At 54.7% G+C, this 24541-nt stretch overlaps 1 protein-coding gene and 1 pseudogene across 6 annotated transcripts; one reads left to right on the top strand and one right to left on the bottom strand.

The window, feature by feature from the left end:
• The first annotated feature begins 9545 nt into the window (after positions 1-9545).
• On the top strand, positions 9546-11066 carry LOC139999916 (olfactory receptor 14C36-like; annotated as a pseudogene).
• On the bottom strand, positions 11066-23776 carry LOC113840480 (uncharacterized). Of its 6 annotated transcripts, none has more exons than XM_038171948.2 (14): positions 23709-23776; positions 22905-23037; positions 22488-22822; positions 21853-22140; positions 21288-21455; positions 20148-20804; positions 19692-19762; positions 19194-19354; positions 18969-19083; positions 18035-18161; positions 17569-17706; positions 17116-17258; positions 16703-16831; positions 11066-16419 (listed from the first exon to the last, which is right to left on the bottom strand). In XM_038171948.2, exons 6-14 carry the CDS (start codon positions 20421-20423, stop codon positions 16302-16304), a joined length of 1278 nt encoding a protein of 425 aa, XP_038027876.1. In that variant the 5' UTR covers positions 20424-20804; positions 21288-21455; positions 21853-22140; positions 22488-22822; positions 22905-23037; positions 23709-23776; the 3' UTR covers positions 11066-16301. The 6 variants fall into 6 exon arrangements, with proteins under 6 accessions (XP_038027876.1, XP_038027880.1, XP_071885665.1 ...); XM_038171952.2 differs by having other exon boundaries at positions 21288-21349; XM_072029564.1 differs by having other exon boundaries at positions 20148-21455; positions 22488-22618; positions 22695-22822.
• Positions 23777-24541: the final 765 nt, after the last annotated feature.

The raw sequence follows: 24541 nt of genomic DNA, 5'->3' as shown, positions 1-24541 counted from the left end.
CCCATTTGCCTGGGTGACATACAACATCTTCCTTGAAGGGATACTTTTCCTTTACACCTGACAGGAGTTACCTCAGGAGAGGGAGGATTTGTGCCCCCTTTGCAATTGCTTTGTCAATGCCCCCTTCCCTGGAGAGGGATCCCAGCTGCTTGGTTTCCCTGCCCTCTAAGTCCAGGCTACCGGCCCTGTTATCCACGTATCAGAGCAGCCAGGTGACAATGTGCTGGCCTAGATAATGGCTGAAATCTAATCACACATCTCACAGCTCCCCAAGGAATAGTGATCAGGTGCTTACTGCTGCTTTTATGTTATCTCTGTCTTCGTCCACACATTTCTCTGATGGCTTTACTTGGGAGGAGCCTGCATCATCTTCTTCTTCCTCCTTCCCTCTAGGAGTAGGAGCTTCTTTCCTGATTTTATTTTATTCACATGTATATATTTGACTGATACAGGCACAGGTTGGTTCTCTAGCCCAGGCGCAGGGATTGGAGTTGTGTAGATTGCAACTCAGCAATCTAAGCACCAGCACATCGCAGTGATTTCTGTAACTTTGGAATTGTCAGGATTCTTTTTTTTTTTTTATTTTTTATGATTCGGCACTTCTTCAGGGGTGAAGTTAGAAAGCATTGGAAGTGCCCACAGTTCTAGGTGCCTGCCCATATCCTCCCACACACCCTGCCCCTCATAATTATCCTGCCTCAGGGCAGATCATTGTGTGGCATTCTGAAATAGTTTACTCTAACCTTAAACAAAACCTGAAACACGTTCAGGACACAAAACAATATGTACAGGCTGGTTTGAACATCCCATGGATTCAAAGTTTTGAAGAGCTATTGTAACTAGATATGGGAAGAAGTGTTCCCCCTCATCCCTTCCATAGATTGGCTCCCTGAGGAGAAACGTAAAGACTGTTAATTATAAATAGTTTCTGAGAGAAAGTTCCTCGAGCATGGAGGTGACAGCAATGCTGAGTACAACTACCAGATTTGTCTCATGACCAGTAATTTTATCACAACATAAGGCAGTGTTAGGCAGTAAACTAATAACCATAAACCAGCCCCCACAAAGGATAAACAGCACAACAGGGAACACACACAATATGTAATGTGCTATCCAACACAGTTCTGAGACCAAACAGGACTACTACACCAACAAAAAATGAACATTGTGGTCAGCAACTATGAAGCTGATATATTGCTTATAACAACTTTATTTTATCATGATCCAGTCATATCTGTCATTATCTGAACTGTTTATGGCCCACACAGGATTCATTTGTGAAGGAGGGCATCCCACAGGAGGGACCCAGAGAGGGCAGAGATTGACCATCAAGGAGCAGTGGAAACAATGTCAGGGACTGACTGCAATTCCCAATTCTCCTGTTCCACCCAGGAGAAGGAGTTACAAGAGGCTGGATGGGGGGAATGGTGTTTTTAGTTTACTTGTAGTTCCTCAAGGTTGTAGTCCGCCACGGGTAAGCAATAAAATATATCAATTTGCCTATGCTAAGTCTGTCTTGCCTGTGATGATAATTGGTACCCATGAGGATATTTGGTGGGTGACCTCCTGTTCTACCCCAAGCCTTGAGCTCTTTTCATTATATTTTTCCCCCCTTTTCCTTGTAGGTGGGGAAGTAAAGGAGCGGTGGCCATGGAGTTCACCTGTTTACCTGTGTAAACCCACCACAGTAGGGACATTGGAAGGGTCCAGCACCAGGGCTGTGTCCATCCAGGGATGGCATCTCAGCACCCAGAACACGCTCTGCCAGCCTGGTGGCTCAGGAGGGGCTGGTTCCCCTGAAGGAGATCAGTACAAGGGGAAGGCTTGATTTCCAACACAGGCATTTCTGGCACATTCCTGAGAGGCCTGTGGAGCTGCAGGACACACCAGTCTCTGGGACACCGGACGTCCTTCCTCCCAGAGCCAGATCCTGAAGAGGCAGCAGCTCCCAGGGAAACCTGGCCCTGGACTGTCCCCATCACAAGGAGGTTGAGCCATGCCCAGAGGAGCCCTGGGGCTTAGGGCACCCCTAGCATCAGGACCCAGGAATCCTGGCTACCACATACTCCCCTGAGCCCAGAGGGACACTCAGGCAAGGCTCTTGCAGCAGCCACCATCCATTTCCAGCCCCCCGCAAAGCTTTGGACAGCTGACAGCCCCTGTGACACATCTTGGGAAGGGGCTCCTGACACCCTCACCTTTGGGGGAGAGATGCAGGAGCACTGGGAACAGGGAAGTCATGTCAGAGGCGATGGTCACCCTCCAGCAGCCCTCCATCTCGCTTGCTGCTGGCCCTCAGCTCAGGACAAGGGATGCCCGCCCTGGCTCCTCAACCACAGCTCCTCTGCAAGGTGCCCCTGCTCCTCCGCCCGTCAGCGAGGGTCGCCCAGTGCAAGCTTGCTGCCTGCTGACCCCACTCCTGGCCACAGAAGGACAGCGCTGGGGAGCACCCAAGCAGTGCCCAGCAGGGACCAGGCCTTGCAGGGAAGTGCTGGCACTGCCGCTGCTCCAGTGATGATATCCCAGTGATGCAGGGCTTCCCCCTGTGACATCAGACCATGTCATTTGAAGGCCTGTGAGGTCAGTAGCAAGGAGACATATTTTGCGGCATTTCTTGACAAATCCACCAGGAACATCTCCAAATGGTGGCAAAGCCCACGGAATAAAGGAAGTGGAGCACTGGAGTAGTCCCTGCTGTGTTCTTGTACTAAGATACCTCTGCTTTTGGGAGCTCTCCCAGGAAGGTAGGGTTTGAGTCTTGTCCTGGGGCTGGGCTTTTTTCAAACGATGGGAGCGAAGGCGCCTGGGATGCATTATATGTGTTAGGACGCATTAGGATGTGTTATATGGAGGGAATTGCAGCACATTCCCGAGCCTTCCTCCCCTCATGTCCCACAAGGCTCTGTGCTCAGAAAAGGCCTCAGCACCCTCGCCCAGGACATCCTCGCTGCCATGCCACAGGCAGAGGTGGCACACGAGGGAATGGCAAACTTACCTTCAGCACCTCATGGTAAGGGAGAGGGGTAGTGCAGCACTGCAGATGAAGGGGAGAGTAGGGAGAACAGCTTGGGACAGATGCAGTGCACTCCTTAATGCTGACACAGCTTCCTTTCGGTGGGGATCCAGCTCCTCCCGTCTGTGCCCCAGGCTGAGGGCATTGTGGCACATCTGGGCTGCAGCACCTCAGCTGTGGCACAAGGGCCAAACTCAGACTTGTCCCAGACCTTCTGCCCAAGACCCAAGACATGCAAAGGCTTTCCAGCAGGGCAGAGACCTGCTGCCGTGGATGGCAGATGGCCATAGGAGGATGAAATGAGGGACCCCAAGGAGGGCAAGCCTTGATGTTCCTGAGGCCAGAAGGAAACAGGCCTGGGTTGTGCCACCGTGACAGCAGAGGGCCTTTGTGGTGTTGGTGCAGTCCTGAGGGCCAGTGCTGGAGCTGAGGCCGATCTCCAGGCACGAGAATGGGCTGCTGACAATGTCCTTGGCTATGGGACTCCTGTGATCCAGGGACACAGAAAAAATCACTGTGTCTGGATAGTACCATCAGAGTGATTAACGGGTGGGGATGAGAAGCAGCAGCAGTGTTGTTGCAGGAAGCACGGCCGAAAGCACGACAGACACACAGTAGAGTCAGATCATGCTCCATTTTATTGCCCGAATAGCCTAACTTTTATAGAGAACTTAACAGGGGTGGACAGTGTTTCACACAAGATTATTGGTCAAAAGCACTCAGACAAACAACTGCAAGAAAACAACCCCACCTGCAAGAAAACAACCCCCTTGTGATTAGCAGTCACATAAACCTTGTCCTTGAAGCCAGCTACTGGTAACAATATTTTTCTGAGTTCCTCAATTGGGCGATGTGGGAACACTGTCATGGGAACTTCTCATAGTTGCCCTGGTAGCTTGGTTTGCTCAGCTACAGCAAGCCATGGGATTTTTGCTGTTTCAAGAAATCCCTCAACAATTCCCCCTTCTTCTTTTGAGCAAACCAAGCCCGACACAGCAGTTTTACAAGTGACTCTTTAGCTATACTTACAACACACAACGATGAATACCACCACCATAAACCAAATCCTTAATCCCCTTGTGACTAAACCCAGCAACCATCTACACCTTGTTTCAAACAAGTCAGTGAACCATTGATTGAAAGGATTGATACCATACTGAATCTTTCTCATATGCTCTTTCAGGAAAGTAATGGATTTGTGAATTGACTCATTATGATCAGAAAGGTTTAAACAGTACATTCCCTTAAAGTCCTCACACCCATTCCTTTGAGCCAAAAGCAAGATGTCAATAGCAGCTTGATCCTGTAAAAGCAGATGTCGCAGACTATTTTGATCTGGTAACATCTCCTCAAGTATCTCTGTCGTGGCATAGGCTTGCCTCTCGGCCCAGCATACCAATTTTTCTAAGTTGTTACGTGCGGCCGCAGATGCCACTCCGGGCACTGAAATTGCTAATGCCGCTCTAGCTGCAACCCCACACAATTCAACATTATCATTGCAATCCGATGCAAGCAATGCCCATTTATGTCTGGTGATCTCACGCAACTGTAACAAGCTAGGAGCAAATACAATGAGTTTATCTAAGTAACATGGACATCTGATAGCATTTGCAGGGATACCTTGCCAGGCCCCATCCCCACAAATCAGAAGCACATCAGGAGGTAAGGCCAAAGCTGCACAATTGTTCCAAACACTGTAGTTGTTACCCCTTGTCTCCATGCTACAAACCCCTAAACCCTGCTTAGCAGCGTCATTGTAATCACAGGTGTTATTTGTGTTTTTGTACCAGTATGGCCCTTTCCCGGTTCCTGTAGAAGGATTCACCTGATAGCCACGGCTACGTTCACATTTGTAGCCACCTTTCAGGTTGATACAGATTTGACTACAGATACCAGGGTTTTGACATTCATCAATATCTCCACAGTTTCTCTTATCTACAAACTCAAACCCAGCTGGACAGTCACATTCATGTATGTTGCATTCCTTCAGGGGCTCAGCACCCCAGTCCTTGCAGTCTCTCTGCTGGTTACACACTTTGTTGATATCTATGCATTCTCCACTTCTGCACTTGAATTTGCCAGGTCCTGAGCACTGAATAACATCGTTACAGCTTGCTTCATCAGTGCCATCCAGACAGTCTCTCACACCACTGCACTGCCTTCTTCCGTGGACACAGTTCCCATCTGCACATCTGAACTGGTCTGGCCTGCAGGCCTGAGAAGGGCAGTTAATTTCATCACTTCCATCCTTGCAATCAGGATCTCTGTTACAGTCTTTTTCACCATCACATTTCCAGGACACCAGGATACACTGGGTTGACTGAGGACCACAGCTGATTTCATTTACCTGGCATGTTCTCATATAACACAGATCAGCACTCTCATCAGACCCATTTTCACAGTCCGGATCCCCATCACACTGCCATCTGTTTGGCACACACTGACCACTGTTGCACACAAAGTCAGATTCAACACACATCTTCACACAAGCACTCTCATCACTGCCGTCTGAGCAGTCTTCACATTTTGCTCTAGCACTGTCGGCAGCAGTGCACAGGCAGGTGAGGGCGAGCAGCTGGCAGAATGCCCCACAGCGCGGCAGTGCCTGCCGCCGCCCTGCACCTATGTCACTTATACTACTCCTATTACCCGTGCTAGTAGTGTCAGTGGCATCCTCCTGGTACCGTTTCTGTCTTTGCCGCCCCTTACTCTCGCCCTTTTCTTTTTGCCACTGACCATTCACCACAAATGGATAAGACACATGATTACTAGTTAGGAAAGAGAGTGTAACGTCTGCTATACGGCTGCAGGCAGTGCCAGCTGCAATCCTAGAAGCTGTTTGTGAACGAGCCTGCCGGTGGTCATTTGGCAGTGTAATCTGCGTCTCTGCACTCCTGCCCTGCAATAGAGCTAAATCGTCATTAATAGTCCGTAGAATGAGGCAACCCCATGGAATGTTATCCAGAAACATAGTTATAACACCGATCTGGGGACGAATAGTCTTTTTTGCATTGCAAGATAAACCTCTTATAAAAAGAATGCCAAAGAGAAGCAGCACAGCCGCCGCTGCCTCCATGGTTACGTCAGACAGGCTGCAGGGTCCTGATGTCCGCCCCTCTGCTCTGTGCCGACTTGCCACACGGTGAGGGTCGGCTGCCGTTGTCCACTGATGCCTCTGGTCTCCCATAGCAGCTCGATCTCGGATGTCCCGCATCACACCGTGATCACGTCAATTTCCCGCGGCCCTCCACAATTCCACGTCCCGCCGCAACTCTATTTCCCGCGGCCCTCCGCAATTCCACGTCTCGCCGCAACTCTTTTTCCCGCGGCCCTCCGCAATTCCACGTCCCGCCGCAACTCTATTTCCCGCGGCCCTCCGCAATTCCACGTCCCGCCGCAACTCCGTTTCCCGCGGCCCTCCGCAATTCCACGTCCCGCCGCGAAACCCCGTTTCCCACCGTTTTCACGCGTCTCTCAGCGGGAGTACCGCGTCTCACCGTGAGGCCTGTGTACCGTGTTTCCGGGCCGGTGTCCGGTCTGCTCAAGCGCCGGTCGGATGGGCGCTCCGAAGTCCCGACGGCGCGGCGAGATCGCGGCGCCGCTGGTCCCGGCGCCGCCGGTCCCGGCGCCGCTGGTCTCCTGGTCTACCTGCGTTCGGATGTGCCGGCGCCGCTGGTGTCCCGCTGCGCTGCGATGTTTGCCCCGGCGCCGCTGCGATGTCCGTGCTCGGCTGCGATGTCTGCTCCGGTGCTGCGATGTCCTGCTCCGGTGCGATGTCTGTTCAGGTCCTGTTCAGGTCTCCTGCTGCGATGTCCTGTTCAGGCCCTGTTCAGGTCTCAGCCTGTTCGGGCGCCATATGTTGCAGGAAGCACGGCCGAAAGCACGACAGACACCAGTAGAGTCAGATCATGCTCCATTTTATTGCCCGAATAGCCTAACTTTTATAGAGAACTTAACAGGGGTGGACAGTGTTTCACACAAGATTATTGGTCAAAAGCACTCAGACAAACAACTGCAAGAAAACAACCCCACCTGCAAGAAAACAACCCCCTTGTGATTAGCAGTCACATAGACCTTGTCCTTGAAGCCAGCTACTGGTAACAATATTTTTCTGAGTTCCTCAATTGGGCGATGTGGGAACACTGTCATGGGAACTTCTCATAGTTGCCCTGGTAGCATGGTTTGCTCAGCTACAGCAAGCCATGGGATTTTTGCTGTTTCAAGAAATCCCTCAACACAGTGTTTGCAAGCTGAATGACATAAATGGAAACTCTGGTGTGAAGTGCCTCATATCTGTGCACTGCCTGCCTCTACCCGATAGAAGTGGGACAGACCTTGGCTCTCTGGGAAGCAGTCACTTGCTCATAAGCACCAGGTCTACCAGAGATGCCCTCAGGGGTGCCCTCTAAGTACCAGCTGTGAATGGCCAAAGCTGTCCTGTGGGTCCTGTGCTGCCCATGCCGGCTGCGTGCTCCAGTGGTGCTGGGCAGCGTTGGCATCTCAGGTAGCACTGCAGGACTGCAATTGGCTTTAAATGGAGCGGCTGCCCCGAATTTCATTAGGCAATATAGGGATGTCCATGAGACAAGTGCCGTTACAGTCCCTGGAGATGGAGGGAAAACCAGATGGAGAAGAGGGAGAGAGAGACTCAGCTCTCCCTGTGGCACAGTTCTCCATTGGGTCAGGTGGATGCCTCTACAGGCTGCCCTGAGCCTACTGAGGAGGGACAGGTTTAGTTGTCCTAAATGGGTGCATTTGCTGTCATTTCAGCTGGCCAAAGGCATTCCTCACCAGCCTCCAAGGGGATATCCCCAGGTGCTGCCCTGTCCCTCATAGTACCTCCATGAGAGTTTGCAGATGCCTGCACGTACCTCTGCCCCCTGACATGTCACCAGGTGTTTGCAGCCCCCTGATTTCCTCCATCTCCATTTATGATCCTGGAGATGAGACAAGGAACTCACCTGCAGGTGCCCATGTGGTGCACCCCTGAAGTGAGGGCAGGCGAATCCCAGTTCCTGTGTGCCTTGGGCAGGCATGGGTGTGAGCTGAGTGCCCTCCTAGCAACAGGATTAAAATCCAGCATGAGATGTCTTAACGGACTCTGCTGCCTAACTTTTTGGAGAAATGTACTTGTGTTCAAGAAGTGTGCGTGCCCAGCTGAGGGAGGGAGCCCCAGGGATTCCTTCAGGCTGTTTCCCAGCAGGTTCGATGTGCAGGGAGCCTGGTGGGGGGCAGAGCAAGGGAGGCCTTGGGCTGGGCCTCTGCTGCTGAGCTGGGCCGGGCTCCTGGGCCCAAGGGGAGCTCCTGGCAAGCGGGCAGCGCTGCAGAGAGACAGCTCTGCCCAGGAGCAGCTCCTCTGCACAGCGCAGCAGGGCTGGGGGCACTGCCTGCAGAGACACAGTGCTTAAAGGCAGGCAGAAGTGGCAGCATGCCCAGAGCTCCCTGCAGGAGAAGACTTCCCAGCCCTGCACCCGGTAAGTCTCTGGCTGGAGGGCAATGCAGCCGGAGTTCCTGGAGGCAGGAGAAGCCGGGGGTGCAGGCAAGGGTGTCCAGGGCTGTGATGCAGAGCAGGGTCCCTGCTGTGCCCCAGGGGCTGTGTGCCGGGGCAGGGCCTCTGCCGCCTGCCAGGCTCAGCACTCAGCCTGCCCGGGGAGCTGCCCAGGGCGCTGCGGGGAGAAGCTGCGGGTGGAAGGAGCCCCCCCGGCAGGGCAGGGTCCTGCTACTGGTGGGAGGCTGCTGCCTGGGGCAGCCTGCTCACAGCTCCACAGCACAACCAGCGTGTATCTAAAGGGTCTTTGCAAGAGCCGGGATAAAGTAGGGGATTTTCTGAGCTTCAGTCACAGCTTTTCTGAGCCTCCTGAACTTCCAATCTTCTCTACTTGCCTCAGGTGTAATAGTAATATATGCTGTTAATTCCAAAAAGTACCTGAGACTCCGTGATGGCTGAGAGGTTGCAAGGATCTTTTCCTTCCCCTCAGCCCATAGAAAGCTCCACCACCACACATGCAGTGTCAGCAGGGTCTGCGTGACCTGGGCTCTAGGACGTGCCCCCAGCGAGCTGCCCCTGGGCAGAGCCCTGCTGCCAGGAGGTGTCTGCAGGGCACAGCTGAGCACCCAGCGGGTGGGATGGGGTCTGTGAGCTGCAGGCAGGAGGTGTGGGGACAGAGCCCCAGCTGCAGGCAGGGACAGCTGCAGGCAGCAGATCCATGGGCAGGGGGTGGGAGGGAGCTGCTCCCAGTATCTCCATGGCAGTGGCGATTTGGGCACCTCCCTGCCATCCCTGCACTGATGATGCCTTCATAATATAGCCCCCTGGACTCTTCCCCTCCCCAAGTATAGAGGTCTAGACATAATTGCATGGGAACTTGTTCATGAGTCGCCTTTGGAGTCAGCGATGTAATTCAGGTGCAGCTCAGACACGGAGCCTGCACGTTCTGCCATGCAGATATGTTAATGGAGGAAAAGCATCCATGTCCCTTCCTGACGTGTAGGGTTGTGGAAATGCTGTGTGTGGGGCTGTGAATGAGCTGTCTCTGTGTTCAGGTCACGCCATGTTTAGGGCATTCCACTCTTTTCCTGCAAGGGTTCTGCTGGGCTGCAGGCTGTCCTCCACTAGGGCACAGCTCTGCCATAGCAGATCTGTGCTATCCATGGAGAAGACACGTGAGAGTTAAGGGCATGGAAATGCTACTGGACATCTCGAATAGGTCAGCTGCAATAATCTTTCTGTCTCTTGCTACATGGGGAGAACTGAGACAATAACCAATATCCGAGGAGTTTGGAGATCTGCACATTGAAATTAGATTATTTTGACCTCAGCACACTCTTCCAAGGTTTGTACAAGAAATCGAGTTTTCCTCAAAGAATCTGGCATAATATTTTGCTGTATTTTCCTCCCCAGACAGGTCCCCATGCCCAAAGGCATCAAATGTCCAACAGCAGCTCCATCACCAAGTTCCTCCTCCTGGCATTCACAGACACACGGGAGCTGCAGCTCCTGCACTTCACGCTCTTCCTGGGCATCTACCTGGCTCCCCTCCTGAGCAACGGCCTCATCCTCACCGCCATAGCCTGCGACCACCGCCTCCACACCCCCATGTACTTCTTCCTCCTCAACCTCGCCCTCCTCGACCTGGGCTGCATCTCTACCACTGTCCCCAAAGCCATGGCCAATTCCCTCTGGGACACCAGGGCCATTTCCTACACAGGCTGTGCTGTCCAGGTCTTTTTCTTCTTATTATTGTTTTCAGCAGAGTATTCTCTTCTCACCATCATGTCCTATGACCGCTACATTGCCATCTGCAAGCCCTTGCACTACGGGAGCCTCCTGGGGAGCAGAGCTTGTGCCCAGATGGCAGCAGCTGCCTGGGGCAGTGGGGTTCTCTATGCTCTGCTGCACACTGCCAATACATTTTCCCTGCCCCTCTGCCAAGGCAATGCTGTGGACCAGTTCTTCTGTGAAATCCCCTCAATCCTCAAGCTCTCCTGCACAGACTCCTACCTCAGGGAAGTTGGATTTCTTATGTTCAGTGCTTTTTTGGGGTTTGGATGTTTTGTATTCATCGTACTGTCCTATGTGCAGATCTTCAGGGCTGTGCTGAGGATGCCCTCTGAGCGGGGACAGTACAAAGCCCTTTCCACATGTGTCCCTCACCTCTTCGTGGTCTCCCTGTTCCTCAGCACTGTCATATTTGCCTACCTGAAGCCCCCCTCCATCTCTTCCCCATCCTTGAAACCTGGTGGTGGCAGTTCTATACTCAGTGGTGCCTCCAGTAGTGAACCCCCTCATCTACAGCATGAAGAACCAGGAGCTCAGAGGTGCTATTAGAAAAGTATCTTCATGGATGTTTGAATATATTGAGAAATTTCCCCTCTTTTCCCTAAAGTGATTTCCTGGATACCTGTTTCATTATCATTATTGTTACTTTTATGTTCAGTATCATTTACATTCATTACTTTCTTAGAAAACTGTTTTTGATTTAAACAGTGTCCATTCAGGAATGAAACTGCTCTACGTGATTTTTTTTGTCTGCCTATATGTGAGCACTGTTTCCCTCTTTTCTTTTTTTTTGTAATAAAACAGAATCTCCCCAATGCACTGACTGAAATTTTTCATCTCCATGCATAGCTTGTGCCAATAACGGAGCTGTACAGTATGGTAGTTTCACACTGGTGGGCAGCTGAACTCTGCAACACTGCTCTTTCACTCCCCCTCTTCAAAGGAACAAATGAATAAAACAAAATGGGAAAATGCTCTAGGGTTGATTTAAGGGACAGGTGGAGCACTCAAGTGCAGTCACGGGTAAAGCAGACTCAGTGTAGGGAGATTAAGATAATTTATTGAATGTAATTAACGCTTTCTGTGTTTCCTTACGAGAGGGAGTGGAGGGGCAGGTGCCGATCTCTTCTCTCTGGTGACCAGTGATTGGACCTGATAGAATGGAGTCATGCTGCAACAGGGGAGATTCAGGTTGTGTATCAGGAAGAGGTTCTTCACCGAGAGGGTGGTCGTGCACTGGAACAGGCTCCACAGGGATGTAGTCACAGCACCAATCCTGTCAGAGTTTAAGAAGTGTTTGGACTATGTTCCCTGTCATATGGTCTGAATTTTGTGTAGACCTGTGTGGAGCCAGGAGTTGGACTTGATGATCCTTGTTTATCCCTTCCAACTTGGGATATTCTATGATTGATTAAACAGACCAGAATAGTAAGAAACTACAAGCAAACTAAAAACACTTTCCTCCCCACCCACCATCTTATTCCTCATCCACCTGAGCAGCACAGGGGAACTAGGAATGGGGACTGCAGTCAGCCCGTGATGCTTTGTCTCTGCCACTCCTTCACCGTCACTCTCTGCCCATACTCCAGTGTGGGGTCTCTCCCAAAGGATGCCGTTCTTCCCAAATTGGTCCTGCCTGGACTTCTCAGAGGCAGCAGTTCTTCAAGATCTGCTCCAATATAGGTCCATACCACTGTGTACATCCATCGGGAGCAAACTGCTCCAACACAGGTCCCCCACAGGCAGCAGCTTCCCCTTGATCCTCTGCTCCTGGGTGGGCTCTCCATGGGCCGCAGCCTCCTTCAGGCATCTACCATGGGCTGCTCTACAGGCTGCAGCATGGAGATCTGCTCTGCTGTGGGACCCATGGGCTGCAGGGAGACAGCTTGCTCAACAGTGGGCCTCATACTATTATTTTGCTTAATTTTCTGTCCTGTTAAACTTTATCACAACCTATAAGATACATATATTTTTTTTTTCTCATGATTGTCTTTCCCATCCCCGTGGCGGGGGTGGAGTAAATGGCTGTTTGGTGCTGGGCTGCCTGACGGGTTAAACCCAACACTCATTTTGGTGCCCAACATGGGCACTGAATGGTAGAGATAATGATAGATCTGACCATGTTAAAAAATTGTTGTAAGCGTTATATCACAGAGTCACACAATGGTTGAGGTTGGAAAGGATCTTTGGAGATCATCTAGTGCAACCACCCCTGTCAAGCAGGGTCGCCTAGCAGATGTTGCACAGGATCACATCCAGGTGGGCTTTGAATATTTCCAGAGAAGAAGACTCCACAACCTCTTTGGGCAACCTGTTCCAGCGCTCTGTCACCCTTACAGTAAAGAAGTGTCCTCTCATATTCAGCCGAAACTTCCTGTGTGTCAGTGTGTACCTATTGTCCTGTTGCTGGGCACCACTGAAAAGAGTCTGGTCCCATCCTTTTGACTCCCTTCCCTCAAATAATTGTGCCCATTGGTAAGATCCCCTCGCAGTCTTCTCTTTTCCAGGCAAAATAGTTCTCTCAGCCTGTCCTTGTATGACAGGTGCTCCAATCCCATAATGATCTTTGCAGCCTTCCTCTGGACTTGCTCCAGTAGTTCCATGTCCCTCTTGTACTGGAGAGTCCAGAACTGGACACAGGACTGCAGGTGCGGCCTCACCAGGGCTGAGTAGAGGGGGAGGATCACTTCCCTTGGCCTCCTGGCAGCACTCTTAGGAATGCACCCCAGAATCCTGTTGGCCTTCTTGGCCACAAGGGCACACTGCTGGCTCGTGCTCAGCCTGCTTTCCCCCAGGACTCCCAGGTCCCTTTCTGCAGAGCTGCTCTCCAGAAGGTCACCCCACAGCCTGCCCTGGTGCTTGGGGTTATTCCACCCTAGGAGCAGGACCCTGCACTTGCCCATGTTGAACTTCATGAGGTTCCTCTTGGCCCAGCCCTCCAGCATGTTGAGGTCCCTCTGAATGGCAGCACAGCCCTCTGGGGTATCAGCCACTCCCAGCTTTGTGTCGTCAGCAAACTTGCTGAGGGTGTACTCTGTTCCATCATCCAGGTCCATAATTGATGAGTAAGTTGAACAAGACTGGACCCAGTATGAATCCCCAGGGGACACCACTAGCTACAGGCCTCCAGCTAGACCCTACAGCACTGAGCACAGCCCTCCAAGCTCTGCCATCCAGGCAACTGTCCATCCTCCCCACTGTCCACTCATCTAGCCTGCATTTCCTGAGCTTTCCTATGAGGGTGTTATGGGTGACAGTGTCAAAAGCCTTGCTGAAGTCCATGTGGACCACATCCACTGCTCTCCCCTCATCTGTTCAGCTGGTCATCTCATCATAGAAGGACAGCAGATTAGTTAAGCAGAGAGAATTCGGTAGGACAGAAAAGGAAGGGAAATAATAATAAAGTAATAATAAGCAAGATGACGATGATTATGATGATGATGATAGAAGAATGCACGAAGTAAGTGATGCACAATGCTAATTGCTCACCACCTGCTGACCATGCCCAGCCTGTTCCAGGCCAGAGCAGCTGCTGGCCAGAGCCAAGCCAATAATCAATGCTGGTCACACCTCTGTGAGAACAGATTTAAAAAGGAACAAACATGCTGGGCAACAGCAGCTGGGAGAGAAAGAAGTAAGAATCAGCCCTGCAGACACCAAGGTCAGTGCAGAAAGAAGGCAGGAGGTGCTCCAGGTACAGAGCACAAGTTCCCCTGCAGCCTGTGGACAGGCCCATGTCTCCTTGTTTCTATGTACTGGAATTTTTGCCTACCTGAAGCTCCCCTCCATCTCCTCACCATCTCTGAACCTGGCAGTGGCAGTTCTGTACTCCGTGCTGCCTCCAGTAGTGAACCCCTTCATCTACAGCATGAGAAACCAGGAGCTCAAAGATTCAATATGGAAACTGCTGACTGGGCGTTTATCAGTGGCCACAGACTGTCTGCCTTCTTCTGCAGATGGCTCCAAGTATTATTCATGACAGGCCATCTTGCCTTTCCATATGGCGTTTGTTTCTTCAATTTTCCTTTCTGCCCTTGTGATATTGTTGCCTACACAAAAATGCCCTTTTTCATTCCTTCCTGCCTGAGTATCACCCTTTCTGTGTGACCCAGGATTTCTGTAGTCAAGGAGCCAGGATCTCTGTGTATTTTAACCAAATAAATGTTGGTCTGAGACCCATTCTGAGTTAATCAGGAGTGAATGGGAACTGGAGCTGTGGTGGCAGTGCCCAGAGCCCTGCAGCAGCCTGCGATGGGCACTGCCGTGGGACCAGCCCAGCCTAGGCTACTGGGAGAGCTGGGGGGCAGCTGAGCTGGGCTGGAAGCTTCCCAGTAGAGAGAAACATCCGTGTCGAGCTGGGATATGCGACCGTGCAGAGGGAGGACATGCACTGCTGGCTTTGGATCGCGTGGCAGAGATCAAAGACAGGCTGGTGCAGGAGGGAGGCAGCTGGGCTGTGCCCTGCTGGCACGGACAGACCAGGAGGGTGGTCCAGGGCCTTTGTACCTGAAGCCTCTCTTGTCAGCCACGTCCAGCACTGCCCACTCCCCCCAGGTGTAGGGGGGCATTTGGCTGCTGGACTATCTCCATCCTTGTGCCGGGCTCAGGGCCTGTGTCGCAGGATCCAAGGGGTGACAGCAAGTTTGTGTGCCCCAGGTGGTGTTTTGATGACCCGAGGAGACGCTCGGGTTCTCCACTCAGATGTAGGAGTGCGGTGGGGAGATTCTTGGGTGCTCCAGTGAGGTGCTTGGGTGTTCCAGGGAGGTGCTTCTGTGCTGCAGGAGTTGTATGGCCAGGGCAGAAACTTTTGTTAGGAGGGCAGAAGTTTGTGTGCTCCAGGGAGGCTTTTCTTCTGCCCCTGGAATATGCTTATGTGCCCCAGGGAGGTGCTTGTGTGCCCTGGGAATATCCTTGGGCTCTCTAGGAAGGTGCTTGATTCCTTTGGGGTCACAAGGAACCTCCGGAGTTGCCTGGGTCCAGCAGAGAGCAGGTTGTGTGCTCCAGGGAGTTGCTGGACTGCACTAAGTGTGTTGTTCAGTGCTTTAGGGAGGTTCTTGGTTGTCCCGACAAGATGCTCGTGTTCCACAGGGAAGGGGATGAGTGACCCAGAGGCAGGTGCTGGTTGTCCCCAGGGAGGTGCTTGCCTACCATGGGAAAATGCTTGTACACCCAAGAAGATCCTTTGCTCCTCCAGGACGTTGCGTGATTTACCCAGGGAGGTTTCTCTGACCCGGGGCAGGATAGGATTTCTTCATAGAGGTGCTTCATCAATGGAGGGAATTCCTTGGTTCTTGAAAGATCTTCTGGGGTGACCTATGCAGGTGCTTGGGCACCCATGGGGTTATTCTACTGTTCCCCAGGGAGGTGTTTCATTCTTCCAAGGAGGTGCTTGGGTTCTCTATAGAGGTTCCTGGGTTCCTCCAAGAAATGCTTGTATGCCTTTGGGCGATGTCTTAGAGCATCAGCAGGAGATGGGTTCACAGCGGAAATTGTTCAGGTGAACCCACCTAGAGTTGGGATCTCCTGTGAGGTGCTGGAATGCCCTCGGAAGATGCCTGAGAGGGAAAAGGTAGTGCTTAGGTGTCCTGGGGAGATGCTTGTCTACTCCAGCTCAATGCTCACGTGTCCTGCGGGAAGTATTTCTGATTTCAAGAGGTGCCTATATTCCCTGGGGAGATACTTGGGTGCCATGGAGGGTGCTTCAGGAAGATGCTTGTATTCCCAGGGGAGACTTTTACTTTCCCCAGGGACATGTTTGGCTTCTCCAGGGAGTTGCCAGAACGCTCCTTGGAAAAGACGGCTTGATCAGAGGACTTGTGCCGAGGTCCTGCTAGCAAGACTGGTGGTCTGGGGAGATTGTTGGCTGCTCCAGGGAGATGCCTGTGTGCTGCACGGAGAAGCCGGGGCATCCTTGGGATGTGCCCGTGTGCCTAATGGAGATGGTGGTGTGAATCAGGGCAGTGCTTTGCTACGGCGGATGAAGCGACACAAGCAGTCTGGCTGTGCTCTTTATTTTCCATTCAGGGGTGGAAAGCGGGAGAGCTTCCCAGCCCCTTTGCTCAGAGCTCCGCTGCTGCCTTCAGCATTCCCAGCACCTTCCCCTCCGTTGCGGTACCAGCATCTAGCGCTAGGGAGTCAGAAAGAAAAGAGGATGATCAGGTTGTGTACAGGCTGAACGCAGAGAAGTACTGCAGGCTTAGCTCGGGCCGTGCACGTAGGGGTCTGCTTCCCATGAAGCTTCAAGGTTGCCGTCAGCTGCGACAGATGCCTAGTGCCCAAGCTCATCAGCCTGGGGCTGAGGCAGGGGGAGCGGAGGGCCCCGGAATGCCCTCTCTGTCCCAGTGCTGCCCCCACGGGAAGGACGGGCCTTGCAGCAGCGGGAAGCACCATCCCTTTCTGGAGATACTTACCAGGGGAGCCGCTGCTGCTGCTGCTCTTGCCGCAGCCGCTTTTCCTCCGCAGCACTTCTGAACACCCTTTGTTGACTGCGATGCGGCTCCGACCTTTTCAAAACTTGCAGTGCTCGTGGGGAAAGGTGGCTGCAACACCAGGACAAAGGGATCCCTCAGCCTCTGCCAGACACCCCTTCTGCCTCTCCCCTCATCCAGACCCTGCACCCACGCGGTGCCACGTGCACCCACCCTTCCGCCCTGTGATGAGTTTTAGGCCTTGGCGGTAACCAAGGTCATGCCCGCTTTAGGAGAAAGCCAAGGGTGTCATAGGCAAGCCCAGGACTCAGGGACCGGGCTGCTGGACATCTCCTGACATCGCTCAGCAGCTACTCGAGTGCCCCAGCACGTGAACGCAGCCGGCACACACTTACTCAGGCTGGAGGCTCTCCAGCTTGGCTGCCGCTCTCCACTCCTCTTCTGGGGCAGGGATCTGAACCTTCCTCCACCTCCTCACGACCTCCTTGCTCCTGGGCTGGGCTGGGGGATGGGGAATCCAATCATGTTGCCTGGTGACCTGATGCAAGGAGAAGACGCTCTCATCAGACAGGACTGGACACACGGCTGCTGTTTCCCAGAGGACCCCTTGAAAGGACCCTGCAGCAGGACCTGGGAAGCAGGCGACTCGGCACTGCCGGCCCACGTCTGGCTGCTGCTTTGATCCCTCGCTTTCTGCTGACAGCCTCTCCCTCACAGGGAGGAGCAGGCAAAGCCCTGCCCTGCGCCCTGGTGCCCGTCCTGCTCCCACCACCCTGGGACCTGCCCCCCTCGGAGCCCTGGCGGGGAGGATCGCTGCTCTTCTCAGCGGTGTTGGTCACGGCCAGTACCTGAGGTGTCTCTCGGTCCTCCCCCTGAGACCAGGCTCCCCAAGCAGCCATTTCTGCCTGGGCTTGCTGTATTCGCTTTTGGTACAAGGGCCACGAGCTCTTTGTTTGGTCCCACTGCGAGGACAGGTTCCAGACCTCCTGGAGGAAAACAAACAAAAAACACAACGGCAGACAGGATTGGTCTCAGCTGTTGGACCAAAGACCTCTGCCATCAAAGACCCAGAAAGCCCTCATTCCTTTTCCATTGCCCCTGGTCCAAATGAAGCGGCTCATGGCAACACGGGAGGCAGCAAGAGGCAGGGAAGGTGTGCGGGACACCACCTTCCATCTCCCGAGGAAGAGAAGAAGGAGGTAACAAGTGTGAAAATGAACGCATCCCAAGGGTCCGGCTTGGGATCGCTCCACACAAAGAGGCTTTAGTACAGTCCCAAACCGCGTGGTCATTGCAGCAAGGCAGAGCAGGTACCTGCACCAATCTCCGAGAGGCTTCGGGAGTAGGGAGCGCAGTGCTGGTGGACTTGGCTTGAGGAGCTGCTTCCTGCCTGTCTGTCTTCTTTGTCCTGGGGGAGCTGCCTGGACACGGGGGGAGCACACTGCAAACAGACACCGGGAGGCTGCATGAGCCCAGGGGAATTCGGTCTCCAGTCCGCGCTCGCAAGCTGCGTCAGCCTCTGCAGCAGACGGCAGTTCCGCAGCGAATGGGTGTTGGACTGGCCGTGTTCGCTTCAGCAGACACGGAGAGAGCCAACCGCGAAGCAGTGGCACCAGCTGCCTTCAGGAAGGCTCGCGATGCCCGTATCCAGGCCCTCTGTGGTGGCAGAAGGAGAGGAGCAGTGTCTTGTGCAAGGACAGGATCCTAGAGACACCAATACGGCCCAGCCGGGCTTATGGGTGGAAAGCAGATTATCGCTGGGGAGCCAGCAACATCGGAGAACGCCATCAGGCAAGGAGGGCAGGCATGCCACCTCCCTCCCTCGGCACTCTCTTGTGCCTGCCACAAAGTCTGGGATATCGTTTGGAAAGAAACGTTTCCATCTGGTATCACAGCTCCTTAGGCTGGAAGAAGCTGCGGGGCAGCTGGAAGAAACCGCAGGGGACGTTTGCTCCCACAGACAAAGAGATGGACTCTTGCAATGTGGGGGGGCTCCTGAAGGGACAAGAGCTTCTGCAACAAGGCTCTGCATCCAGCTCCCCCAAGGATCAGGGCCCTGGTGGAAAATGAAGCTGGCGTGCCAGTCTCAGGCAAACGTGCTGCACGCTTGCCATGCGTGGAGAGAGCGGCCTCCTCCGGGACGGGTGTCAGGAGCCTTTCTGAGTCCCTGCGCCTGGTGGGTCCAAAGGGGACATCTCTCCTGTGTGGCTGCAAGTGGCTCCTTCCTCCTTTCCCCCAAGGGTCTCACCTGGTGGAAGGCTTCTTCTCCAGATCTTGCTGCCTCGTGCCTGGCTCCCAGCTTCTCACCGTGGGGAGGGAAAGCTTCCGCCTCTGCAGCAGCTTGCCAGGATGGCACAATGAAACTAGGAAAGGAGGAAGCTCTTCAGAGCAGCCGCATGGGCACTGCCTTTTAAGCTGGTTGCAGTCAGCCAGCATGGGGCAGGGACCACCCCCAGACAGCACGGACCCTTACCTCCTCTCATCCTGCACTCTCCTGCAGCTTGCTGCTGCGAGGCGAACCACACTTTGGCCTCTGGCCTTGTCCTCACAGTCAGATGAAACCCGGCAAAGAAATGACACGGGCTTGAAGAAGGCTGGCCTCCTACCCGTTGCAGCTTGCTGGCAGTAATCCTCCTGGTGTTGCACGGGACATGGCATCCCTTTTGCGTCACGTTCACGCATGGGGTTTGTTGTCAAGCTTCCCGCAACACCAGAAAAGGTAGCCTAAATTCCCCTCCACATGCAGGCAGTTCTCTCTGAGGGGAATCGCGGCAGCACGGGCACAAGAAGCACAACCGCAATGCCCCTCCTCGCCAGGTGAAGACACTCGTAGCCGAAAGTCAGCATGAGTTAACCAGGACCCAGTCTCTTCAGGATTTAGCCCCGACTGGATGCTGAGCGTGGAGACCCGACCGCGCACGTTCCAAAGGAGGAGGTGGGAAGCCAAGGGCTGCGGAGGAAATGCACTCACCTTGGGAACATCTGGATCGCACGAGCGGTGGTCTCTCCACTCAAGGCAGTCGGGTGTGCCGGCCACATTCTCTGCAAAGAGACACAGACCTGCTGGAGGGTTTCTGAGGCACTTTTCTCAGGGCTCTCATTGACAGGAAGCAAACCTGTCTCCCAAGCCAAAAGAAAGCCTTCTCTCCAAAACCCTCCTCCAAAGCCTCTTCCATCCACCTTTGCTCTGCTCTGGAGGAGCATGGCAGAATATTGAGGCTGTACAGTAACGCTGCCAGGCCTTTTGCAGCGGCCAGCATCCAGACGCTCAGAAGAGCTAATGGAGAAAGCAGCTAATGGGGCAGGCGTGGGGAAAGGCATCTGACTGGCCTGCCGTGTCCAGGCTGGCCAACAGCGGTCGCATTGATCACCCTTCCACAGGATTCCCAAAGAAATTGAAGTAGCCCTCAAAACATCACCAGCTTACACTGTGGAGCATTGCAATGAGGTCCTCAGCGCTCTCCAGACGTTTAACACAGTCCGGATAAAACTTCATGCACAGGAAATCATCCTCGCACGTCAAAACACCGACGTCCCTGAAGGCAAAGGGGACGTGCTCCTTGTTCTTCAGGAGGCAACAGTACAAGATGATGGTCTCTTGCACACACTCCTGCTCCACGTACAGTGGGAAGGAGGTGGCTCGCGCTAGCTGCAGGTAGTTCAGCTGCTCGACCTCGACGTCATCTCCAAGGAGAAGCAACATCCTCAGCGCCACAGCAAGCCCAAGTTGCTTGCAGCATTCCAAACAAGGGCCTAGAGGAAGGGTCGCTAAGAGAAACAGCTCCGGGGCCACGGGGTCTTCTGGGGGAACTCAAGCTCCACCCTGACCGTTGGAGACAATCCTCTGCCTCTCCCAGGCCTTTCCAAAGAGCAGGGAGAACAAATCCTTCCGGACATGGGGCAGGAAGAGGGGGGCTGCTGCCTTCTCGCCAGGGAGGATCTCAGGGGGACAGTACATGTCCTCCAGCCACCCCTCATCAACGTCCAGCTGGAAGAAGGGTTTGCGAATCAAGAGCCGCTTTTGCTTGACGTGGAATTGCTCTTGGAGAACAGCAAAGGTCCCGAGTCCCGCAACCTGAACAGCCTGCACACAGAGAAGACAGAAAGGCTGAGGAGGGAGTTCTTGAGAGACGGGAAAAGGGATGACTCTCAGAGCAGGGGGACACTGCTGTGTGCCCTGCCCGCTCCTGAGGGACAATGGGGCAAGGTGGGGCACTTTGGAAAGCTTTGGAGAAGAGCCGCATCCTCCGTTTCTTTCATCACCCCCCTCCCAGGATTTGCCACCATCCCTTGGCTAGGGAAGAGCCCAGAGGTTTCCAGCACACAGCTTAGGCCTGGGACTGATTATCCTAGGCACGGACCCAGGATATTCCCCCATCTCTCTGCTCGCCCTCTCCACTCAGGCCGCAGGGAAGAGTGAAGCCCTAGGGTGTGCCAAACCCCTGAGAAGCAGAGCAGATCTGGCCTTGGTTTCTCTCCCAGCTGGCCAGCAAGCTGCTCCGGGCACCCTGGGCGGTCTCAGTGCTCGGGTAGGGATTGCTCTGCAGGGCCCAGGACACCAGCCCACCTTATCCCGCTTCAGCGCTTCCAGAATTTGCTCGGATACAGCATCCCAGATAGCCTCAGTCTCTGGGAAGCAAGGAAAAGCCAGGTCAGGCTCCAGGCCAGCCAGCTCACCACCTCTTGGCAAGCACCTCACCCAGGCGAGGACACATGCAGGCATACGCGAGCCCCCCTGAAAAACACCATGCGGGCATTCCTGGGACATTCCTGAGAGGCCTGTGGAGCTGCAGGCCACACCAGTCTCTGGGACACCAGAGGTCTTTCCTCCCAGAGCCAGATCCCAAAGAGGCAGCAGCTCCCAGGGAAACCTGGCCCTGGATTGTCCCCATCACGAGGAGGCTGAGCCATGCCCAGAGGAGCCCTGGGGCTGAGGACAGCCCTAGCATCAGGAGCCAGGAGTCCTGGCTGCCACATTGTCCCCTGAGCCCAGCGGGACCCTCAGGCAGGGCTCTTGCAGCAGCCACCAGCTCTGTCCAGCACCGCCACCACCCCCCAGCCCAGGACTTGCAGCTTAGGACAGCTGGCAGCCCCTGGGCCACCCCTTGCGAAGGGGCTCCTGACACCCTTACCTTTGGGGGAGAGATTCAGGAGCACTGGGAACTGGGAAACCATATCAGAGGCGATGGTCACCCTCCAGCAGCCCTCCATCTCGCTTGCTGCTGGCCCTCAGCTCAGGACAAGGGATGCGCGCCCTGGCTCCTCAACCACAGCTCCTCTGCAAGGTGCCCCTGCTCCTCCCTCCGCCCGTCAGCGAGGGTCGCCCAGTGCAAGCTTGCTGCCTGCTGCCCCCACTCCTGGCCACAGAAGGACAGCGCTGGGGAGCACCCAAGCAGTGCCCAGCAGGGACCAGGCTGCACCTGGGGACAAAATGGAGATTTCGGGGGGGATATGGGGGAATATGGGGATTTTGGGGGCATATGGGGGCAAAATGGGGATTTTGGGGGGCATATGGGGGCAAAATGGGGATTTTGGGGTGGTCATATGGGGGAATATGGGGATTTGGGGGGGGAATATGTTTTTGGGGGGGGGATTATGCTTTTTTGGGGGCTATAGTGGGGTCTGGGGGGGATCTGCCTATAGGGGAATGCAGATCTGGAGACTGGGGATGGCACAGGTCGAGAAATGGGGGGACACCGGCACCTGGGGAGGGGAGGTGGACCAAAAGGGGGGCGATTTGAGGGGGGGGAACGGGGCACAAGCCCACCTCCTCGCAGTACACCTCCATGCAGGCCACGCTGAGGCGGCGGCCGGCCCCCACGGCCTGCAGAAGCTCCTCGAGGGCGCGCTGCACCAAGCCGGGCTCCCCTTCACCGCCCAGCATGGTGTGAGTCTTCCCTGGGGGGGGCACGGAGGCACCGTGTCAGCCTTTTGGGGGGTCGCCGCGGCATGGGGAGGGGGCGTCGAGGCTCACCGGAGCCGCTGGGCCCGTAGGCGAGAATGGTGACGTCGCGGCCGGCCAGGAACTGGGCCAGCAGCGGGCGGACGGAGCCCTCGTAGACGGCGGCGGTGGAGCTGGCGGCGGCGTAAACAGCATCGAAGCTGAGGGGAAAAAGGGGTTAAAATGTGAGGGAGGGGGGGAGCACCCATGGGTGCTGCCCGCCATCCCCCTCCCGAGGCTCACCGGTAGCAGGAGGGGGCGTGGGGGGGGTCCTCACGCAGCTGCAGGGTGTGGCAGTCGAGGGGCAGCAGGCAGGGCTCCTCACCGGGGGGGCCGGGGCGCAGGCGGACGCAGACCTGAACCCGCCGGGGGGGTGCTGGGGGGGCATTGGCAGCCGTTGAGGGGGGGCTGGGTGGACGCCGGGTCCTCGCAGCCCCCTGTCACCTAGAAAAGTGTCCCCTCAAAGCCCCCCCGTCCCCTCAAAAAATGTCCCTTCCCTGACTGCTTCCCTAAGGATTTGTCCCCTCGCAGCCCCTTGACACCCCCAAAATGCCCCCTCGCAGCCCCGTCCCCTCAGCCCCTTGTCCCCCTCGCAGCCCCTCACAAAATGTTCCCTCACACACCAGTGCCTCAGGATTTGTCCCCTCACAGCCCCTTTTCCGCTCACAGCTCTGTGTTCCCTCACAAAATACCCCCTCACAGTCCCTGTCCCCTCATGAAGTGTCCCTTAACCCCTCATCCCCTCACAAAATGCCCCCTCACAGCCCCTCATCCCCTCACAAAATATCCCCTCACAGCCCCCTCTCCCCTCACGAAGCGTCCTTTAACCCCTCATCTCCTCACAAAACGTCCCCTCACAGCCTGTTCCCTCACAAAATGCCCCTCACAGCCCCTTTTGCCCCTCACAGCCCCTCTCCCCTCACCGCCAGACGCCCCCCAGAGCCTCGCACCCCTTCTCCAAACCCCCCTGAGCCCCCCCAGCCCCCCATTTTCCCCCAAATCCCCACAGATCCCCTCAGATCCCCCCCCACAAGCCCCCCCCCGCACCAGCCGCAGCCTCCGCCGCCATCGCTCCCGCCGGACAGTTTGAAGCCGCGGGGCGGGAGCCAATGGGAGGCCGGCGCGCGCGCATGCGCAGTGCGGGCAGCCCGGCGGGGCAGGACGAAATGGCGTCGGTTGCCTGGCAACGGGGGGCGGGGCAAAGGGAAAGGCGGCCAGTCTGTACTGGGAATGGGCCCAGTTTGTACTGGGATGGGGCTGGGGGGCCCAGTTCCAACTGGGACGGGCCCAATTCATACTGGGAAAGGGCTGAGGGTCTCAGTTTGTACTGGGATGAGGCTGGGGAGCCCAGTTCATACTGGGAAAGGGCTGGGGGTCCCAGTCTGAGCTGGGGACAATCCCAGTTTGAGCTGGCTTGGAGCTGGGAGCCCTGCTTTGTACTGGGAAAGTTCCCAGTTTGCAGTGGAATGGGCCCAGTTCATACTGGGAAGGGTATGGGGGTCCCACTTTGTACTGGGGTGGGCCCAATTCATACTGGGAAGGGGTTAAGGGTCCCAGTTCATAATGGGAAGGGGCTGGGGGTCCCAGTTTGAGCTGGGAAGTGTAATACACAATAAATGCTTGTTCATTGTCTTTTGTATTATAAAAACAAGGAGCTCCGCTTGAGGAGCGGGAGTTGCAAAAGCTCCCTGCTGAAGTAAGGAGCTGGATAATGCTTGGCTAGACACTATGAAAATTCTTTTGCCTAATGTAACTGATTTAAAGTTCAAAGCCGAAATTTCCTTAAGTGGTATATTCTTTATTGCAGCGCTGGATGCACGGGGGATCCTTCCGCCTATCGTGCATGTTCGAAGTGACAAACTATCTCATATTTATACAGC

Source organism: Anas platyrhynchos, chromosome 30 (assembly GCF_047663525.1).
Source record: "Anas platyrhynchos isolate ZD024472 breed Pekin duck chromosome 30, IASCAAS_PekinDuck_T2T, whole genome shotgun sequence".
NCBI classification, from domain to species: Eukaryota; Metazoa; Chordata; class Aves; order Anseriformes; family Anatidae; genus Anas; species Anas platyrhynchos.
The sequence above is the reverse complement of the archived record's forward strand: the minus strand, read 5'-3'. Positions and strand labels throughout refer to the sequence as shown.

Bases quoted from the DNA above. Each gene is read 5' to 3' on its own strand.
- LOC113840480 (XM_072029563.1), bottom strand. From the start codon at position 20,423: ATGTTGCTTCTCCTTGGAGATGACGTCGAGGTCGAGCAGCTGAACTAC. The intron at 19,763-20,147 runs GTAAGCTGGTGA...GTCTCTTTGCAG, and splicing joins TCATTGCAATGCTCCACAGT to AGAATGTGGCCGGCACACCC. The intron at 19,084-19,193 runs GTAAGGGTCCGT...CTCCTTTCCTAG, and splicing joins AGAGTGCAGGATGAGAGGAG to TTTCATTGTGCCATCCTGGC.